Genomic DNA, 21,642 nt, shown 5'->3' with positions numbered 1-21,642 from the left:
GATAGAAGCCACTAGAGGGGAAAAGCGCTTGGACTGTCTCATGTAATTAGGCTTTAAAAACTTAATTCTGAGCTCCTTTGGGGGATAAGGGGACACCAGAAGCAGGGTTATAATAGGACCACTCTCAAACTCCATGAGTTTTATTGGAAAATGAGATAGGAATGAGGATCCAATAAACAGCAATAACAAGCATACGAAACAACAGCCAAACAGCAGTGTGAATATGACTGGAAGGACTGATGCTTTCCAGGCCAATGGAGGGGAACTGAAGGCAGGCTACTTGTCCATCGTCATGGATCCGGATGAACTCCCTTTGAACGAACACTGTGAAAGACTGCCTTATGATGCCAGCAAATGGGAATTCCCCAGAGACCGGCTGAAGCTAGGTACATTTTCAGTTGCTATTAATTTGATATTGTGTTTACCAGGCCATCTCTGCCTCCATTAGAATGATGACAAATGTGGTCTATTCAGATGTTGGATTCTGGTTGAGAAATATTAATTCCATCTCTTGAATTTGGATAATCATTCATTTTGCCACTTAGAGGTAGGGTCCCTGTGTAGTCATCCAAAGCAGGACATTTGGCGAGCTAAGGGGGAATTATTAAGTAATTAAGCCAGGACAAAGGAGTAAACTGGACTATCCATGTTAAATTGGGATGTATGGTCACCCTATCTAGTTGACACCTCTGCATATCACTTTGGTGGTATAATAATCCAAGTCCGTTTTCTTGTTGCTATTATTGATTCTAGGTAAGCCTCTTGGCCGTGGTGCCTTTGGCCAAGTGATTGAAGCAGATGCCTTTGGAATTGACAAGACAGCAACTTGCAGGACAGTAGCAGTCAAAATGTTAAAAGGTAAAAGCAAAATTATATGGTGCTCTATCTGTTTTGTCTAGGCTTTAAACAGTTTGCAAGGCTTCTGTCAGTAGCTTTGTGCTTAGGTGGGCCTACTAGCCACACATGCAGCCAGCCTAAATAGTGCCCTGTGCAAACTGGAAAAAGGATCCTCCTTTCTAGCTTTATGCCAAGGTGCACGGTCTGGCAAGCAAAGGTGGGGATGGGTTTCACCTCCTTGCCTGGTTACCCTTATGCAGGTCTCAGCCAACACAATTGTACTTAGTGGTTCTGGTTACAGGAAAAAAGCACTGTGATTTTATTAAAATGGTTTCTTAATATATTGTGGAATCAGATAATTACAGACCATCTAGAGACAGGGAAAGAAAAATAGTGGAATGCAAAACTAGTATGTTCTCTAGAATTGGAATATGTAAAAGATGTTCATATGTAAAAAAATAATTTACAAAGTAAGAATGGTTGTGTTAGAAAAAATAATGGGTTATATTTTTAAAATTAAAAGCTTTATAAATAATTGTTAATCCTAGTAGTAATGGAATTCTCTTCTGGCCATTTTCATTTCAGGATGTTAGACAATAAAGCTTCTTTATTCTTTCATTGATGAAGACAGTGCCACTGACCCTTTGCCAATAGATTTTGTGCATTTCAAAGCTATCTTTCTCCATTCGCCTTTCTTCCCTTGTGGCCAAGGGAGCATGTAATTTTGAGGTGGCTCATCAGGGCCTGAGGTGTGGACTGTGCCTGTGAATTCGAGGGAAGTGTAGCAATCCATACAGGATCAAACATAGTCTTAGTGCCATCAGCTTCACGTGCCAACTGGTCTTGCCAGCTGGCCCTAATTTGCTTACACAGTTCGGCACAGATTGGCTGGAACATTCAGGATAGCCTCTAACACGTGAAGATATTTAATGCATGGTGTCACTTCCGTATGAGGAAGCACTAAAATGATAGACCCTAAGAATCATAGTGAACCTGAAATGCAAAAATCCAGTTTTGTAAAAGAAGAGAATCTGGGCATGATTGCATTGCAGATGTATTCTTCACTTTACAAAAGATTTCACAATGGATTCCTTGAAATATCAAACATTCTGGCTCACTTAAAATATGAACTTTGTGGCTGGGTGTGGTGGCTCATACCTGCAATCCCCACACTTTGCACTTTGGGAGGCCGAGGTGGGTGGGTCATGAGGTCAGGAGTTCAAGACCAGCCTGGCAAACATGGTGAAGCCCTGTCTCTAAAATATAAATAAATAAACAAACAAACAAATATATATATATATGAAAATAGAATTTGCACTTAACTTTTCACTTTTGAGGAAACACGTGTGGTCTGTAAACTAGGTCACAGCTGTGTTACCCCTGGAGGGTAAGCCGTACAGTGACATGCAGGGAGGGGAAGACCCCCAATTACCTGAAGGTAATGTCCACACCTATGATTTCCCTCTTTGTACTGTATTTGTAGAAGGAGCAACACACAGTGAGCATCGAGCCCTCATGTCTGAACTCAAAATCCTCATTCATATTGGTCATCATCTCAATGTGGTCAACCTTCTAGGTGCCTGTACCAAGCCAGGAGGTGAGTAACTGTGGATGGTTTTTGTCACCCAGTTTTAACATTTCTCTCTGCTAGTGTTTGAGGGAAAGCAGTTAATTCTCATGGAGTTGATTTTCTTAGCTTAGAATACTGTGTGGATTCCTAGGAATAAATATATTTCATGGAGGTTTAATGGACACTAGAATTAAATTATTCTAAAGCTTTCCCTGAATTAAAAAATGTCATGCCACTGTGATAGTTTGCTACCTGTGTAACAGATGTCCAGAGAAGAGTAAACTTCCACAAAACTTGAAAGTTTAAGGGTAGTTACCCCCAAAATGGAACCATATTAAGTGATTGCACTGAAAAGCAAGCAGATGGGTGGGTTTTCTTCGGAAATTTTGGTTAATCTCGTGAAAATGTCTTCTGGAAAAAAGAAAAACTACAATATAAGGGGATTGGGACCAGCTGATTTCTACATCGCTGTCCCAGTGAAAGGTTGTAGCCCTCTTCTAAGGTATTTTTGGGTTCATCACTCTATTAAACACTTAATGAGAAACATGCGTGATAACCCATTTTCCTTCCTGGACATGCACTGTCTACAGGGCCGCTCATGGTGATTGTGGAATTCTGCAAGTTTGGAAACCTATCCAGTTACCTGAGGAACAAGAGAAATGAATTTGTGCCATACAAGGTATGTCATTTCCTAATCCCGCTCTGGCCATGTTATAAAATGAAGGGAAACTCAAAATGGTACAGGTTAGTTTTGAAATTTTATGAATTTATGAGGAATCTTCTCATATTATCTCTTGGCTGTTGTAACTTCCTCTTTTACCTTCTGGGGGCCATATGCTTCTGTTTAATTTTTGTGATTTTAATCTACTGACCCATTACACCCCCTGCACTCAGGCACTGGGGAGAAGGTAGGTATGATCGAGGAGAGGGGAGGGCAGAGGGTACGACAGCACTGGGTTATTCTGTCTTTCCCCAACCATATTTGGCCGCATGGAGTGTAAATCCCTCTGTGAAGAGCACCCTAATGCTGAAAGTGTGTCTGAATGCAACTCGAAATGGGGCATTTGTCTCTTTAAAGAAGGAGCTAGGCTTTGTGGAAGAAACCCTATTATGCACTAAATTGCCCCGTATTTCAGCTAAGAGATTGCATAATCCTGAAACTGAAGTCCTTCTTGTCTGCTTTTTAGTAGTTTCGGTTATCTCCATGGTTTACTACATTTAAAAGGTTGTAAACTTTTAAAGACCCATTTTATATTTAAGGAATTTGTTTGTTCCTTTGCTTTTTTATAGACCAAAGGGGCACGATTCCGTCAAGGAAAAGACTATGTTGGAGAAATCCCTGTGGATCTGAAACGGCGCTTGGACAGCATCACCAGTAGCCAGAGCTCAGCCAGCTCTGGATTTGTGGAGGAGAAGTCTCTCAGTGATGTGGAAGAAGAGGAAGGTACTGGCCAGTGCTTCCTGCACGCTATGGCATGCTCTCACAGGAGCAGACAGGGCGATAGAGTATTACAAGAAATTTGATCATGGGAAAAGTCCAGTACTACCTCACAATTTGAAAGATACCTGAATTTCTAAATAGACTGCCTCCATTCTTTCTCCCCAAAAGCGAAGTGTAGAAGCCCTAGACAGGAAGGCGAAGCAGGGCTAGCCTGAGAAATCTTGGTGGCTCAGGTGGTCTAAGCAGTCAGCTACAATCATAGCAGTGTTCATAAAATACTGGTTGAATATTTATTAGTGGAAGAGGCTACAAGCTTTCTGGTAGTTGACTAGCTGCTCCATTGCCTTGGAGAGCCCCAGAGTGGCTCAGCCCCACGTTGCATGCTTTACCTGTGCAAAAGTCTTTCTGTTCATTATACCTAACCTTCTCCAAGGCAGTTGAGGAGCCATCTGTTGTTTCTATCCTACCCCAAGTGGCTTATCAAGTCTTCCTTCCAACCATCAAGACTCCCTTCCTTCCAAGGGAGTCTTGATAAATATCCTGGCCTTTAAGTTATATTTCCAGTGTTCGTTTGTTTATTTATTTATGTATTTATTTATTTATTTAACTTTTGAGATGGAGTGTCTCACTGTGTTTCTTAGAAGAGCACGATCTTGGCTCACTGCAACTCCCCTTTCAAGTTCAAGTGATTCTTGTGCCTCAGCCTTCTGAGTAGCTGGGATTACAGGCATGCACCACCACGCCCAGCTAAACTTTTTTGTATTTTTAGTAGAGATAGGGTTTTACCATGTTGGCCAGGCTGGTCTCGAACTCTTGACTTCAGGTGATGTGCCTGCCTTGGCCTCCTAAAGTCCTGGGATTATAGGTGTGAGCCACTGTGACTGGCCTCAGTGATATTTTGTGCTCTTTATGGTGGAGCTGTGGTCCCAGTCTAACTTGCAGAGCTTCAGCTGTCTCCAGAGCACACTATCTGCTTCCTTCAGAAGGAGCAGAGACAGCGCCATGGATGTAGTTATGGGTGACAGGCTGGCTCCCCTTGAGACATGAGTCTAGAAGAATAGTGGAAGAAATCCACGCTGCTTCCCTTGACATGAAGCTTGCCTTTAACTCCTTTTCCTTAGAAGCTGAGAAGGTAGTTTGAGGTTGGAACTTGGTCTAGAAGCACATGGGAAGATGGTCTAGGCTTGGTCTAGAAGCACATGGGGAGGTGGTCTAGGCTTGGCCTAGAAGCACATGGGGAGGTGGTCTAGGCTTGGTCTAGAAGCACATGGGGAGGTGGTCTAGGCTTGGTCTAGAAGCACATGGGGAGGTGGTCTAGGCTTGGTCTAGAAGCACATGGGAAGATGGTCTAGGCTTGGTCTAGAAGCACATGGGGAGGTGGTCTAGGCTTGGTCTAGAAGCACATGGGGAGGTGGTCTAGGCTTGGTCTAGAAGCACATGGGGAGGTGGTCTAGGCTTGGTCTAGAAGCACATGGGGAGGTGGTCTAGGCTTGGCCTAGAAGCACATGGGGAGGTGGTCTAGGCTTGGTCTAGAAGCACACGGGGAGGTGGTCTAGGCTTGGTCTAGAAGCACATGGGGAGGTGATCTAGGCTTCACATAGCTGGGACCACACTGAGTGGTGCTGACTCTACCCTGCTCTTTCTCCTTCAAAAAACAGTGGCCAGTGAGCCAGAAACCTGAGATTGAGTTGTTGAGGAAAAAGGCTCACAGCCTTTTTAGTACTTATAAGGTTATTATTACAACTAAGTTTTTGTTTACTCTGGTATTTCTCTCCAGGAAAGAAGCCATAAGTCTTATCTGACCAAAGAGATGATTTTGAAACACCCATTTAATGTCTTAGTGTTTATTTGTACCAGTTGCACTGAAGTAAATACCACTAATTTACGTAAATTTATTTTTCCATGCTTCTGTTATCTCTCAAGAAAAAACATCCTCCCAGGCCAGATTTAATGTCGTTACAGCACTTTTTACCATCTTTTTTTTTTTTTTTTTTTGAGACAGAGTTTCGCTCTTGTTACCCAGGCTGGAGTGCAATGGTGCCATCTCGGCTCACCGCAACCTCCGCCTCCTGGGTTCAGGCAATTCTGCCTCAGCCTCCTGAGTAGCTGGGATTACAGGCACACGCCACCATGCCCAGCTGATTTTTTTTTGTATTTTTAGTAGAGACGGGGTTTCACCAGGTTGACCAGGATGGTTTTGATCTCTTGACCTCGCGATCCACCCGCCTCGGCCTCCCAAAGTGCTGGGATTACAGACGTGAGCCACCGCGCCCGGCCTACAGCACTTTTTAAGTTTGAAAATGAATTAAATATATTTCTAGTATTTTTAGTTATTCATTGCGGATTATAGTTTGACTTTTGGCCTTGGTCCCAGGACAAAGCCTGGAGAGAAGAGATTCAATGACCCTGAATATTATTGTTTTATTTTTAGAGTCCTTGATATGAAACTATTGTTTATCCCTCTGGGTACATGAAAAAAAAAAAGTGTAAGTGGCACGTTTGGAAAAGTCCTCTTTCTTTCCCAGATTATTTAGGTCAGTATTACCTTATTCTACCTCCTGGATTTACTGGTTCAATTTGGCTAAAATGGGAAAAAACCAGTATTATTCTTAAGGGGTATGATGAAGGTTAATGATACTGGGAATTCAGGCGATTTACAGAAGATAGAAGCATTGACTCTCTGCTTCTATTTGCTGAAAATGTTACTCCCAAGTCTTAAAAAGAGTATTGCTCTAGCAAACTTAGAAACAAATCACACCAGCTGGCGGAAATACTGATCTGCATCCTCCTGCCTCTTCGGACAGCTCCTGAAGATCTGTATAAGGACTTCCTGACTTTGGAACATCTCATTTGTTACAGCTTCCAAGTGGCTAAGGGCATGGAGTTCTTGGCATCGCGAAAGGTAAGACAGGTTGAGGGGAAATCAGCTTTCTTTTCAGACCACAGGTTTGGAAATAAGATGTCCGGTGTCAGCCACTGGTACCTGTTTGGGATTATAATTCATTCGCCACTTCTGCGTTTCTTAGAAGAGCTCAAACGGGAAGCCTCTGTGTCTGCTAAGTTTCGGTGGTTAGACAGTTCACGTAATTAAGCTGTATGATAAAGACTTGTCAAACATTTACTAAGCTGTCTGAGCACTGAGGATACTGTGGTGAACAGACAGGCCAAGCTCTTCACCTTCATGGAGTTTACAGTTCTAGTGGGTAGAGCAAACAAGAAGCAATATAAACAAGTAAAATGCATTGCAGGTTAGATGGGAGTAAATGCTATGGTGAAATAAAGCAAGAAGAATATACGGGAGTGATTTATTTGCGTATGTTTATTCTTCTGTTCATTGTGTACATTCATTTTAAACAAGATAAACAAGGAAGGCTTTCCTAAGGAAGGCTTTACTTTATTGACATTTGAGCGATGGCCTGGAGAGGGGAGGGACTGAGCCTTACATATATCTTGGCATGAGAGTCTATTTTTTATTTATTTTACATTCATCAACATCCATCAAAAAGTATTTGTTAGGAGTATAATTAGAAGCCAGGAACGACAGGCTTCAGATGAGAGCGATTAAAAGAGCTAAAATTAGAAAAATAGGCCAAACAAAAGCTGAGGTAGCAACGTGACAAGTCACAACTATTCCAAAGGTTGTAAACACCAAGCAGGAACAGGCTGGTGGCAGTGACTCCTCTGGAAATAGTAAAATGTATAATTTTATATTAGATAAGAAAACTTCCAATTAAGGATCAGGAAGAACTATCAGTTGACAGAATGTATTCATGCAGCCTAATGAAGAAAGAAAGACTTAAGTTATGCATTTTTTGGTTTTTATTAAATTAGAGTGAGATCTTCAACCCACGTTCTCCCCTGAAGTTTAAAGCTTCTCACAGCATTCAAGGCCTCAGGCTCTTCAGTTTCTGCTAGTAGCTCTTGTGTTCGCTCTCCCAAGGGGAAGGGGGAGAACTGAGGATTTATAGGGTTTTCCCAAAGGGAAAAGCCCTTTGCACTTCTTAGAGATTATGATTTATTATTACTATGTTTTAATGGCCAGAATTCACCACTTAGGGTTCCTTTCGTGGACTAGGAAAAGAACGGGCATGAATGTGGGAATCCCTTAACTTCCCTTACAACTACCAGACGATGTCTTGAATCCATTTGGTTGGTGGGTTAAAAAAAGGAAGCTTTTTTGTTTGGGGGGAAAAGTCAAACGTACTGTCTGTTTTTTGGAATTCCTGGTGTTGCTCCATTGTGCTAGAAAATGTGCTTTGAATATGCCTTGTTCGGAGGAGAGTGCCATACAGATTTGAGGTATGGGAAGATCAGCAATGCCCAGTTTACATGATCACAGTGACTTAAGAATTATCCTCTCAGCCAGGCGTGTTGGCTCACGCCTGTAATCCCAAGCACTTTGGGAGGACAAGGTGAGTGGATTACCTGAGGTCAGCAGTTTGCGACCAGCCTGGTCATCATGGCAAAAGCCTGTCTCTACTAAAAATACAAAAATTAGCTGGGTGTGGTGGCGCACGCCTGTGGTCCCAGCTACTTGGGAGGCAGAGGCAGAATTGCTTGAACCTGGGAGGTGGAGGTCACAGTAAGACAAGATTGCACCACTGCTCTGCAGCCCGGGTGACAGAGATTCCTTCTCAAAAAAAAAAAAAAAAAAAGAAAGAAAGAAAAAAAAGAAAAGAAAAAGTTTGATTCATTTCTTGTGCTCCCTAAGACTCATTTCCTTATAAAATATCACGTAGAGTTAAAGCTGCTGAGTAGTAGGAAGTTAGATGAAGTTTAGAAGATACAGAGAAAGGGGAAACTGACAAACTAAAAGGAAGAGAAAGAAAGCCAAGGTGAATCTCATTTTATTATTAGTGCACTAGAGAATCAACCTGACTCGTGTTAGGCTGAAATTGCCTTAATAGACCTTTATAATAATGTAGCACTTTGAAATCAGTGGAAGCCCCACTGGGAAGTGTTTATCAGAGCCAGTCGGGCTTCAGCTTCATACAGAAGGGGGAAATCAACAAAGAGCGCTAAACCAATGAGAGCCCCTTGTTTCTGATTTCCGTGCATTCATTCAAAAAATAAATGCCATTCTGGGACCTCCTTAGAATAACACGCTTTTAACCAAATATGGGGCCAGGCAAAAGGGATGTGTGGATGTGACCAGAAACACATTTTTAATTGTGTCCTACTGAAGCCTATGTATGATTCCATCATCATATTATAACTTAATTATTTAACTCCAAAGGCTGGGGCTGTTTATGGAATAAGCAGATGTGTGTCTCAGCAAAGCTCACAGAGTTTTTTACTGAAGCGTTGATAAAAGGTACTAGCCCAGTCCTTGTTAATCAGTTGGCTTTCTGATGTGGGATTTTTTTTGAAGCATGAGATCACAACAGATGTGAAAGAGATCAGCTGTGCTGAGAACTAATGCACACACAATTCTCTTTGCAGTGTATCCACAGGGACCTGGCAGCACGAAATATCCTCTTATCAGAGAAGAACGTGGTTAAAATCTGTGACTTTGGCTTGGCCCGGGATATCTATAAAGACCCAGATTACGTCAGAAAAGGAGATGTAAGTTTCAAACATGAACCCAGTGCTCTGTTAAGTAACAGTATTAAAACTACTGGCTGGGTGCTGTGGCTCACACCTGTAATCCCAGCACTTAGGGACGCCGAGGCAGGAGGATCACCTGAGGTTGGGAGTTCGATACCAGGCTGACCAACATGGAGAAACCTCATCTCTTCTAAAAATACAAAATTAGCGGGGCTCATGCTATAATCCTAGCTACTCAGGAGGCTGAGGCAGGAGAATTGTTTGAACCCAGGAGGCAGAGGTTGCACTGAGCCGAGACTGCACCACTGCATTACAGCCTGGGCAACAGAGCGAGACTCCATCTCAAAACAAAACAAAAAAAACAACTAAACTCCTCGTAGTGAGCTTCAGGACCTGTGTTCAGGAACAAAGGAAGTTTTTTCTTCAGATATTTGCTTATTTGGGCTGTAAGTCCTTGTTTTCTATCCCACAGGCTCGCCTCCCTTTGAAATGGATGGCCCCGGAAACAATTTTTGACAGAGTGTACACAATCCAGAGTGACGTCTGGTCTTTTGGTGTTTTGCTGTGGGAAATATTTTCCTTAGGTGAGTCACTTCTCTTTGTCCTTCCATCCAGACTCCAAAAAATTTGCCTTTTCCTCTCCTGTACTTCACGTCTATCAGGTAAAACTTTCTGGAAGCTTTGAAAAAGAAAAAAAAAGATAAATACGTAGGTGATGAGGATGTGCAAGATTCAGGCTCAGGGTTTTCTGTAAGAGAAAATCAAATCAAAGAATGGCTCCCCCTCCGCCCCCGTTTAATTCTAGGTGCTTCTCCGTATCCTGGGGTAAAGATTGATGAAGAATTTTGTAGGCGATTGAAAGAAGGAACCAGAATGAGGGCCCCTGATTATACTACACCAGAAATGTAAGACTTTAAGAAGTATTCCTCTGTTCTCTTTCTTTGCTCACAAGTTCTCCTAGCCTGCAAGTCTTTCCGTTATTTAAACCTTTTTCATGGCCCAGTTAGTGTCTTGCTTTTACTTTGAGGCCTTTCTTTTTTTTTTTTTTTATTGCATTTTAGGTTTTGGGGTACATGTGATGAACATGCAAGATGGTTGCATAGGTACACACTTGGCAGTGTGGTTTGCTGCCTTCCGTCCCCTCTTGATAATTTCAAGTATGGAGTCATCCCTTCTTGAAAAGAATTTTATTATTCAAAGCAACCAGTTAGTTTTTACTAGACACTGCTTTTAATGTTTTCTTTTCTATACACCTTGAGCCTCTGGAGGGTGGGGCTCTGTGTCTTACACAGTTTTGTATCCCTATTTAGCATCTCAACTCGTGGTGGGCTCTTTATAAATGTGTATTCATTTAAGTGCTGATTTTCAGCATCCCGGAAGAAAGAGGCATTTAATGAAATCAGTGTTTTGCTGCTCTAGGTACCAGACCATGCTGGACTGCTGGCATGGGGAGCCCGGTCAGAGACCCACGTTTTCAGAGTTGGTGGAACATTTGGGAAATCTCTTGCAAGCTAATGCTCAGCAGGTTTGTCACCTGTATCCAAGAAGCTTCTACAAAGAGTACTTAGATGTTAAGGACTCCCCTACTGCCTGAACCGTCATCTCATGGCCACCATGCCATCCTCTCAGCACTGAATAATCTACTGTGTTCTTCTTCATTGGCGTAACAATGCTTTTCTAAAAGCTGTAATGACCCTTTTAGACAGATCGGATTCTAATTTATAACCTGGTAGCAGACCACTCTGATTTCTACCTACTTATCTCTTTGTTATATCTTCAAGTGCTCTTCTAAAGCTAAAACAAACCAACAAATATCTGGTTGATCCACAGAAGATCAACAATGGAAGAAATTTCAAGAAATTTTAATAAATTCTGCAGGCAAAAATACATCTAAGCTATGCAAAAGAGATGGTTTCTGTCTTGGTACCGTCCCAGGCTCTTATAACTTCCACTGGAAGATTTTAGAGTTGTAGTCTTTACTATCAGAATGTTATTTAATCTCCAGTCAATGCCTCTTACTACAATGGAAGCCAATTTCCTCTTTCTTTTCTTTTGAACAGCTGGCGAACACTAGGTCAGCTCTATTTTTGTCAATAAGCCTCCCAAACATTTATAGGTATCCAATAGCCCTTTATTTGTTTTTCTATATGCAATACTATTTCTTTTTCTCTGTGCAATACTATTCAATTGTGCAAACTTTTCTCAGAAGTCCCATTTGCTTACCCATTTATTGCTTTTCTTTAGACTGTCATCAGTTTTTCCATTGCCTTGAAATGTGGAGGCTAACACTGGATACCGTGCCCTCTGAAGCGCTTGCTTGCGCGGTTAGGGCTTTGTGGAGGCGCTTTTGTTCTCTCTAGCTCTGTGTGTTCTGTTGCTACCTCTCTGAACACAGCCTGTGCTCTCTTCATTGTACCTGCCCTTCCCTGTGGGCTCCTTACCCATCTTGTTTTTAGTTCTCTCCTGTAATATACCTTCCATTTCGATGCCCTTTTGTTTCTGACACATGATTTGTCACGTTGTCTTTACGTTCTGTGTTCAGATATGAAAGCCACACACCCTATGTAGCCAAGAAGCCCCCGTGGCCTTTGTTTTTCATGAAAAGGCGCTTGAAGAACAGAAGCCATAACAACAGTCTTCTGTGTTTATTGTTTCAGGATGGCAAGGACTACATCGTTCTTCCGATATCAGAGACTTTGAGCATGGAAGAGGATTCTGGACTCTCTCTGCCCACCTCACCTGTTTCCTGTATGGAGGAGGAGGAAGTATGTGACCCCAAATTCCATTATGACAACACAGCAGGAATCAGGTAGTGTATATGGCCTAACATCCCCTGGGGAAGGGTGACTTCAAGGCCATCTTGGGGAGGGGGATTGGAAGTGGAAGGAAGACCTTGTCTAAGGCTACTGTATTATCCCACTTCCACGTAACCTTAGCCCCGAGGCTAACATAATGGGGAATGCTCCTGCAAGAGGGTCTGGGTAGGTGTGCTTCCTCCCATCTGCAGCCCACGCTGTTGCCACAGCATTGCCTTTAAGAATTCCAAGCCCTGCAGCTGCAATAGCTGGAATGCCACAGTTTGTTAATCTCCAGAATAAAGAGACCAGTTTTACAAAGACATCTGCATTTAAATTATCCCCATGTACGCTTTTATTAATGTGAATTAAATGGCTTTGGAGAGATTCAGAAGAGTTCTGTGCATGCATGAGAACATACTTATAGCTCTCTGGCAAGGGTACAGAATGCCATGGGTCTGTGTCCTGAATTAGAGTGGACACTGCATCTCAGAAGCCCCTCCCAAGTCTGAGTTTCAGCATTGTATTTGCATAAGGGGATGTCTGGGCTTATTTAAAACACATGCACCGCAGCCCTTGGCTGATTGGCAGAGGGGTTCTGAAGGCAGCTTTCTTTTTTCTCTCTCCCAGCACCTGTGCATAAGGAAAGAGTTGGTGTGGTTTTCTACAATATGATATTAAAATTGCCTTTTACTAAGGCTGGACTGCTTCGCTTTGCTTTGTTTCTTTACCAGCCCCTTTGGGCGTTTTCCTTCGTTCGCTGGAACCCCTGACAGCACCGGGTCCAGCCTGCCAGCCCGAGCGTGCCGGGCTGCAGGGAGGGCAGGGAGCTGTCTCGTGTCTAGACCTTGGCCAGGTTGCCACATGGCAGGAAATGCTAAGGGGAACTCATGGACAGTTTGCCCCTGGAGTCGTGCGGGGCAGCAGGAACACTGACGAGAAGGAAGAAAGCTTAGAAAGGTTAGAAGCCAGCAAGTGAGCTGACCATTCCATCGAAGTCAACAGCGTTAGCATGTTTTTAAAGAACTTTGCCGTGTATTATCAGATGCTGCCCATATCGAAACACTCAGAGCCAGGTAAAGTAGAAACAATGACCTTTTTTTTTTTTTTAGATGTATCGTTGATCACGAGGCTCAATTCTATTACCTGAGGGCAGTATAAAATTGAGGTTAAAGATGAGGTATTAGAGTCAGATAGAACTGAGTAGGACCCCCCGACATTGCCTTTTAGCAGCTGTGCAACTTGGGGCGAATCATCTAGCCTCTCCCTCAGCTTCCTTATTTGTGAAATGAGACAAGGCCAGTGGTGCTATTTGAAATGGCTGTTTTGAGAGTTGTAAGGTAAAATCTATTTCTAAGCACCTCTCCCTTGAAAGCACTCAGTAAAAGATACCTATTAAGCGAGCTGCTTAAAATCACATCCTTGAGATGAATCCAGTTACCCTGACTCCTAAGTCCGTGCTGTTTCCTCCCATGCCAAGGGTGGGGGGCCCTCAGAGAGAAACAGAAATGAAATGAGACTAGGGTTCCACTCCTGTGTTTACACATTTCCAGTTCAAGTTCAGCCGGCCTTTTGGTGTGACAATTGTTCCCACACGCTATTACTGCCTCCCCCTTTATCAGAAAGCCATTTGATCATGAACTCTATTCCATGTGTTTTCTGTGACCAGATCCAGTGATGATCTGAGTCGGCAGCCTCCTGGCTCGCCGGGTGCTCTGCATATGGTGCTGAGCAGGAGATGAAGTCATGTTTGTGTAATGGAAGCACCGAATACCGTGCTGGATCTATAAAAGGACTGCTAACGTTTATCCCCAGAAGCGTGGGCAAATGAGACACGGCCCTGCCAGCACAGGCCTGGCTCCTATTTTCTGTGATTTTTGAATTGGTTTTTCCAGTCCAGTTTCTCTTTTATCCAGCCATAATTTGAAAAATAAAATGGAAATTAGAATCTTTTGTCTGCATTTCCTCTCAACTTCCTCCACCTTTTCTTCCCTTTTTATAGAAATAAAACTCACAGTCACATTTTAATCATCTGGTTTCAAAGAAAAGCAGGTAGAGGCATTTGCACAAGGCATGCTTCATTCTGTTCCTCTCCTGGGGTTCTGCTTCTTTGGGGAGAATGAGTTGAGGCTGGGGTACTTCTCAGGGGGCTTGTTCCATCTTCTTAGGCATTTCTGGCCAAGTACAAAAGCTGAGCAGTCTTTCTCACTTGCTTCCTCCTTCTAATTTTCAATTCCATTGCATTATAAATAGAGCTGGACAGAGGCATCACTGTGGGAGCTAGCCTCATGATTTGTTGTCTCTTTAAACCATATGAAAAATATTTACTTAGCATTTATTTAGAGAAAAGGCTGAAAAGTGTGTGGGGGAACGACCACTCATGTCTAGACATAGCTTTGTCTCTAATTTCCCCTGTGGATCAGCTCTGGTCTCAAGTTTGCATGCTTCCTGCAAGAAAACACATACTCACTGGGCTCATCTTTCTCTGAGGGCAGTTTGGGGACCATCTGCCATTGCTCTGTCATTTTCTCTGGGAGTTTCACCTCCCACATCAAGCAGCTTATCAGAAATTTCTTCGCAGTTCTCTTTTAGAGAACTAGTTTTGGTTTTGATGCATACCATTCTCTCCATTTTGGTTAATTGTTAGTGACGATTCAGTGCCCCTTGTAGACTGATGCTTGGGATAGCCTGCTAGCTAGGTATTCCTGAATGTGAGCCTACCGTTAGACTGCTTGAAGTGGGACTGTCCTTTCTGTACTTTTTGTCCGTTTCATACCTGATGCTTGCACCCCATACCCTGCCCCCTGCATGATCAGTGCCTGCATGACAAGAGAACGGCACTGTGCACATACTGGGTGCTTAATAAAGGCTTGAACATCGTGTCTGCTGTTTTCTTCTTCCTTTTCCTCCTGATACCCTTCCAAGGGAGTCTGTTTGGAGTAGAGGAAAAGAAAAACAGAAAGTTCACATGGGCTTTGGTGTCTGAAGGTCAAAGTTTGAGTCCCAGTTCTGCCTTTTATTAGCCATTTTCTCCCTAATCCTTGGCTCCCTCATCTCCAAAGGGGAAATAGTTAAAAGATCTCTTTCTCTGTCTTATGAGGAACAGAGGCACCCATTGTCTGTGGAAATGCTTTGTCAATTGTGACAGGATCATGCCGTTTAAAAAATTGCTGGAATCAGAATTTAAGGAGCTGTCCTTTCTGAGGCAGCTGAATTATTGTCCAGACTCACCAATTCTAGTTGATTCTATCCCCTAGATATCTCTAGAATGAGCCCATGTCACCAAACCTCATGGGCATTCCCTTCTCCTAGCCAAGCTGTCTTCTTTCTCCTGAGGAAGTGCAGTATCCCTCTCATGGGCCTGACACCTCTAGTCTTATCCTTTTCAATCCAGAGTCAACTCTCTAAAGGGCAGATCTGATCTTATCCGTCCCATGCTTAAAACCCTTCAGTGGCTCCTCATTGCCCTCAAAATAATAAGTCATACATTCCAGTTACGTGCTTTTGGATAAGTTCCTTAACTTTTTTATGCCTTGGGTTTCTCATCTGAAAAGTTAGGGTAGTAATACTCACCCCTAAGAGGTACCGTGGTAAGCAAGACATGAGATGCTGCTTAGACAGCATCTGGCAGAGTGCTGGACATGTGGCAGATGATCAGTGAGGGCTTCCTGAACAAGTGAATGAAGGAGTGATTGACTATGGTACTAGTCATTTTTGATAACCATTACTTTTAGGGGCTGGACTTAGGAGAAAGTAGGCTTCCTTATACCCTGTGTATCATATCCTCTAACCTGTGGAGTTTCCTGAGTGAAGATGTCACCAGTAAATCTCATTCCCTCTTCTCTGCATAGGGAGGAGCCAGCCTCTTGGGGTAGGGGAGAGAGACTCAATTTCCATTCTTCTCATTTGGCCCAAGGTCTATGCAGCGTGTTCCAGAAGGCTGCCTGTAGTGGGAAGTAGGCTGGTATAGGAATGAAGAGAGTGTATTTTCTGAGTTGGTGGGTCTTTCCGGTGAATAAGACTTCCTTTCCCTCTACTTGGGCTGTAAGCGATTTTGATAGGATCACCTAGACTCACCCAAAGCGAAAAGACCAGGAAGGAGCACTCCCAAGAAGGAGAGGATCTGTTTTCTGACAAGTCTTATTCTTTGGACTCCCGAAGGAAGCTTTGGAATTCAAAGGAAGAAAATGAGCTTTGTCTGAGAATCATTATTCTTCCTTAGAACAATAAGCCCAACGTTCTCCATGTCGTTCATCTTCCCAACATCCCTGTGAGCTAGGCTGGGAGTGCTGCTGCCAGCACATCTCACAGATGGGACAGGAGGGGTACGAAAATATGCATGACTTTCTTCTGCAGTCAGTGGTAGACTCTGAAATAGGCAAAATATCTTGTGACTCTCAAACCACCGCTCTTTCCTGAGACAGCAACTCTAGAGGCTAAAACCAGGGGACAGTGAGACTCAGCCCACCTTCCCTTTGCACACTAAGCTTCTGTTACCTGGAGGAGGAAGAGGTTGCCTTCAAATCACTGCTGGGTTCAGTATTCTTTAGGAGATCTGCAGATGTTTCCTCTGCCCATCTTTCCTTGAACGGTTGCTCTGTGAGCATTATCCAGAAAACCTTTCCCAGGAGATGGTCAGACAGATGTGAAACACTCGGTAATGTATCCAGAGCCCTCTGGAGGAATCCCAGGCAATCAGGAAGCCAAGTAGAAGGCAGTTGATCACTCCATCTGCTGTTACTGTCTTCAGTCCAGGACCGGACCTCAGAAGTAGAATTCAAAAGAACAGGCTCATCAAGACTCCTCAGTTATATTATACTTTTAAATGGAGTTTCTCAGGAAATTAAGCTTTCCATGTGTGCTAGCAGAGATAGATTTTTATTTTGTTTTGTTTTTCTAAAGGATGTTTTGAAGGTTGCTATTAAACCTGTGGTTGAAAGATAATGAACTTAGGTATCACTTGGGGTATCTTGCAGCCAAATATACCACCAGTAAAATATAAATATTTGTTCTTTTGCAGTCAGTATCTGCAGAACAGTAAGCGAAAGAGCCGGCCTGTGAGTGTAAAAACATTTGAAGATATCCCATTAGAAGAACCAGAAATAAAAGTAATCCCAGATGTAAGTACACTTTTAAAAATAGTCTTAGAAATAATACAAAGGATGAAACACTAGCTAGATAAATATTAGCCTAAGTATTAAAGTCTTGGAGCCTCATTAGAAGGCTGTCCTCGAGTGTGTATATCATGGGGTCATTATGGAGATGGAACTTTGGTTTTTTCATAAGTAAAGCCCCTGGTACAAGGTTCAAGACAGTGTATCTTTCTGACCAATTTCACTAAAGTGAAGTAGGGTCACGGTGAAGAGAGTGATGGTAACAGGCGTTCTCAGCTGCTGCTTTGTAAATGTTCTCACCTCCCTGGCCTGTGTCTACTCATAGGAAGCAGTTGCTTCCTTTTGTAGCTTGGACAATTTGTGGCTATGATACCTTTGTGTTCCTCCACAGGACCTTACCTGATAGACATGATAGACGGGTTGAGAAATCAGTTTAATAGTTCGTCATTGTATACGCTCAATTAATTGTGCCATCTCATTGTCTCTTAAAAAGGACAGCCAGACGGACAGTGGTATGGTTCTTGCCTCAGAAGAGCTGAAAACTTTGGAAGACAGAACCAAATTAGCTCCATCTTTTGGGTAAGACTCAGCCACATTAAAAAGAATTTCAATAAAAAATTTTGGCCGGAGCTTAGGACTTTCAGTGTAAGTGCAGAATTTTCCCTCTGGGGTCTTTGTTGGCTGGAGAAATTAGCATCAATTTGACAAGTAAAAAGTGGAAACAAACCACACAATAAAATTAAGTGACAAATCTAAAATAATCTTAAATAAATTAGAGAATTTGGTCAATTTTTATGAGGATTCATGAATACTGGGGAATTTCTGAGTGTATTTACTGTGGTCAGTAGTTTGTAGGCTGTTGACTAAATGATAAGGTCATTGGATGTGATCCCTAAAGCTATCAATGTGATTAAAATATTTCTGGACTCTGAAGAATTTTTAAGCCTGTATACAAATGGGTACATCCGTGCTTAAGAAGTATGATATATAAATAAGCCAATATCTATTTGTTTGAGACATTTAAATATTACTGTCTGAATTAGTAAGTATTTAATTATGGGGAAAAGTATTAAAATTGGTTTTAAATATAATCTCCACTCTGTGGTTCAGTAGGAATTTGTAGTTGTCTTGAATACATGTATGTGCTCTTAATATAACAAATAAATGAAAATCTATATTTATAAGAATAATAGGATAAGAGTAGTTATTTATTTGCTGGAGTTTATTTGCTACGGTATTCTTACCTCCAGGTAAGAACAGGGGAGGTTTTGATTTGCTTATAATCTAACTTTTATATAAAATGGGAATACTTTTGGGATTTTGAATAATGCTCATACCAAAAAAAAAAAAAAAAAAAAAAAAAAAAAAAAAAGCCCAACACATTAAAATGTGCCATTATACTATTTTATTGTTTCCTTTAAGGCCCAAGGTAAGAAATTGTGAAAGTCAATGATATGTTTCATTCATTGATTCAAAAAATGTTTATTCAGCAAGTATCATGTCCAAGCACTGTGCCATTGCTTAAGACACCTAAAGTAGTTTTAATGGGGTTGAACTGAAAGAAAAAATTATATTTCCCATTATTTGAAGTAACTTTTAAACTGTATATAAACGCGGATTAATAAAATTCCTTTTTGCAGTTTTTAACATCAAGAATTTGGGTAAACCACCTATTACCGGGAAAAAACACTTTAGAATGGCTTGTGAAAGTGTAAATCCTCAAGTTTTAGATCAACACAGCCTACATTTCTAAGCTTTGATGTGATTACTGTCTGTCAGTATTCCATGCCATTGAAAATATTCTCTGGTTGCTGCTGAGTGACTGGGGTCCTCAGTCCTTCCAAGGAATGTGGTTTTGATGAGTAAAAAGCAGTGTTTGACATATCTGGCTTGATTGCACACACGCTTCAAATTATTAAAGCTTAAAGTTGCTCAGGAGCGTTATCACCACCACACACATGCCCCGTAGTTCCCAATTTGCCAGAATGGGAAAAGCACAAGTGAAATTTCAGAACATCCCAAGTTCCTTGAATATCATGCAAGTGGCCCTTCGGCTCCTGTCCCTGTATACAAGCTTGTCAATCTGCGAGGCCATAAACATGTTCCATGGGTTGGGGCCTTTGCATAACTCAGGAGAACTGCCTTTCATCTCATCTGAGGCTTGAAAGACTTGGACCTGAATAAGAGGACTTATCTGCAACTAATAATTCATGCGAGTACCTGAAAATAGACCTTGTCCCTGTAAACCTGATGTGCTGATTAACAACTGGGAAAGAAAGGCGGCTGGGGTCTCCAGGGAGATGGCAGTCCATGTGGAGCTGGGAATCGGGTGAGTGTAAAAAGCAAAAGAACTGTCCTCTCTCCGCCAACTCATTTGTCTGCTATTTCTTCCGCAGTGGAATGATGCCCAGCAAAAGCAGGGAGTCTGTGGTATCTGAAGGCTCAAACCAGACAAGCGGCTACCAGTCCGGATATCACTCCGATGACACAGACACCACTGTGTACTCCAGTGAGGAAGCAGAACTTTTAAAGCTGGTAGAGATTGGAGTGCAAGCCGGCAGCACAGCCCAGATCCTCCAGCCTGACTCGGGGACCACACTGAGCTCGCCTCCTGTTTAAAAGGAAGCACCCAGGCCCCCAACTCCTGGACATCCCATGAGAGGTGCTGCTCAGATTTTCAAGTGTTGTTCTTTCCACCACCAGGAAGTAGCCGCATTTGATTTTCATTTCAACAACAACAGAAAAAGACCTCGGACCACAGGGAGCTAGTCTTCTAGGCATATCCTGGAAGAGGCTTATGACCCAAGAATGTGTCTGTGTCTTCTCCCAGTGTTGACCTGATCCTCTTTTTCATTCATTTATAAAGCATTTATCATGTTCCCCACTGTGGGTCTCACCATGGGTTAGAACAAAGACGTTCAAGAAATGGCCCCATCCTCAAAGAAGTAGCAGTACCTGGGGAGCTGACAGTTCTGTAAAACTAGAAGATAAACCAGGCCATGTAAGTGTTTGAGGTGTTGAAGATGGGAAGGATTTGCAGGGCTGAGCGCCCCCGAGAGGCTTTGCTTAGGATGTTGGTCCCAAGCCAAGCCTTAAGTGTGGAATTTGGATGGACAGAAAGGAAGACTAAGGTCAGCTTGCTTTGAGGGAGCACTGGAGCCTGCAAATGCATTGTGTTGGCTGCGGTGGAGGTGGGCATGGGGTCTGTTCAGAAACGTAAAGGCTTCAGATGGGGCTTCTGGTTTTAGAAGGTTGCGTGCTCTTCGCATTTGGGCTAAAGGACAGTTCCTTGTGCTGTTTCCGACTCCTAATGAGAGTTCCTTCCAGACCCTTACGTGTCTCCTGGCCAAGGCCCAGGAAGGAAATGATGCAGCTCTGGCTCCTTGTCTCCCAGGCTGATCCTTTATTCAGAACGCCACAAAGAAAGGACATTCAGCTCGAGGCTCCCTGCCACGTTGAAGAGCTCTGACTGCACAAACCGGCTTCTGGTTTCTTCTGGATGAATACCCTCATATCTGTCTTGATGTGATACGTCTGAGACTGAATGCGGGAGGTTCAGTGTCAAGCTGTGTGTGGTGTCAAAGTTTCAGGAAGGATTTTACCCTTTTGTTCTTTTCCCCCTGTCCCCAACCCACTCTCACCCCACACCCCGTCAATATTTTAGTTATTTGGCCTCTCCACTCCAGTAAACCTGATTGGGTTTGTTGTTCACTTGCTGAATGATTATTAGCCAGACTTCAAAATTATTTTATAGCCCAAATTATAATGTCTATTGTATTGTTTAGACTTTTAACATATAGAGCTATTTCTACTGATTTTTGCCCTTGTTCTGTCCTTTTTTCAAAAAAGAAAATGTGTTTTTTGTTTGGTACCATAGTGTGAAATGCTGGGAACAATGACTGTAAGACATGCTATGGCACATATATTTATAGTCTGTTTATGTAGAAACAAATGTAATATATTAAAGCCTTATATTATATATAATGAACTTTGTACTATTCACATTTTGTATCAGTATTATGTAGCATAACAAAGGTCATAATGCTTCTAGCAATTGATGCCGTTTTATTAAAAAACATTGAAAAACTTGAAGGAATCTTTTTGCAAGGTTGCATTACTGTATCTATCATTTCTAAAATGGAGGAGGGCAGTGGCTGGACACAGCGGCTCACACCTAAAAACCCAGCACTTTGGGAGGCCGAGGTGGGAGGATCACTTGAGTCCAGGAGTTCAAGACCCAGTCTGACCAACATGGTCAGATTCCATCTCAAAGAAAAAAGGTAAAAATAAAATGGAGAAGAAGGAATCAGACATAATTTCCATGTGGTTGTTTATCAC

The 21,642-nt window shown here is 42.5% G+C and overlaps 1 protein-coding gene across 1 annotated transcript in view; it reads left to right on the top strand.

Moving 5' to 3' along the window:
- Positions 1-21,396, top strand: part of KDR (kinase insert domain receptor) — a 49,432-nt gene extending 28,036 nt beyond the window's left edge. Inside the window, exons 17-30 of the mRNA XM_003933616.4 lie at positions 251-386; positions 754-858; positions 2,321-2,434; positions 2,998-3,086; positions 3,698-3,851; positions 6,653-6,750; positions 9,291-9,413; positions 9,868-9,979; positions 10,201-10,300; positions 10,815-10,920; positions 12,053-12,204; positions 17,211-17,310; positions 17,798-17,883; positions 19,701-21,396. Of these exons, the coding sequence (XP_003933665.1) occupies positions 251-386; positions 754-858; positions 2,321-2,434; positions 2,998-3,086; positions 3,698-3,851; positions 6,653-6,750; positions 9,291-9,413; positions 9,868-9,979; positions 10,201-10,300; positions 10,815-10,920; positions 12,053-12,204; positions 17,211-17,310; positions 17,798-17,883; positions 19,701-19,923 (1,698 nt within the window). The 3' untranslated portion in view covers positions 19,924-21,396. The remainder of the gene's footprint in view (positions 1-250; positions 387-753; positions 859-2,320; positions 2,435-2,997; positions 3,087-3,697; positions 3,852-6,652; positions 6,751-9,290; positions 9,414-9,867; positions 9,980-10,200; positions 10,301-10,814; positions 10,921-12,052; positions 12,205-17,210; positions 17,311-17,797; positions 17,884-19,700) is intronic.
- Positions 21,397-21,642: the final 246 nt, after the last annotated feature.

This window comes from Saimiri boliviensis, chromosome 3 (genome assembly GCF_048565385.1).
Source record: "Saimiri boliviensis isolate mSaiBol1 chromosome 3, mSaiBol1.pri, whole genome shotgun sequence".
Taxonomy (NCBI): domain Eukaryota; kingdom Metazoa; phylum Chordata; class Mammalia; order Primates; family Cebidae; genus Saimiri; species Saimiri boliviensis.
Note: the sequence above shows the minus strand (reverse complement) of the source record. Positions and strands in the feature narration are given on the sequence as shown.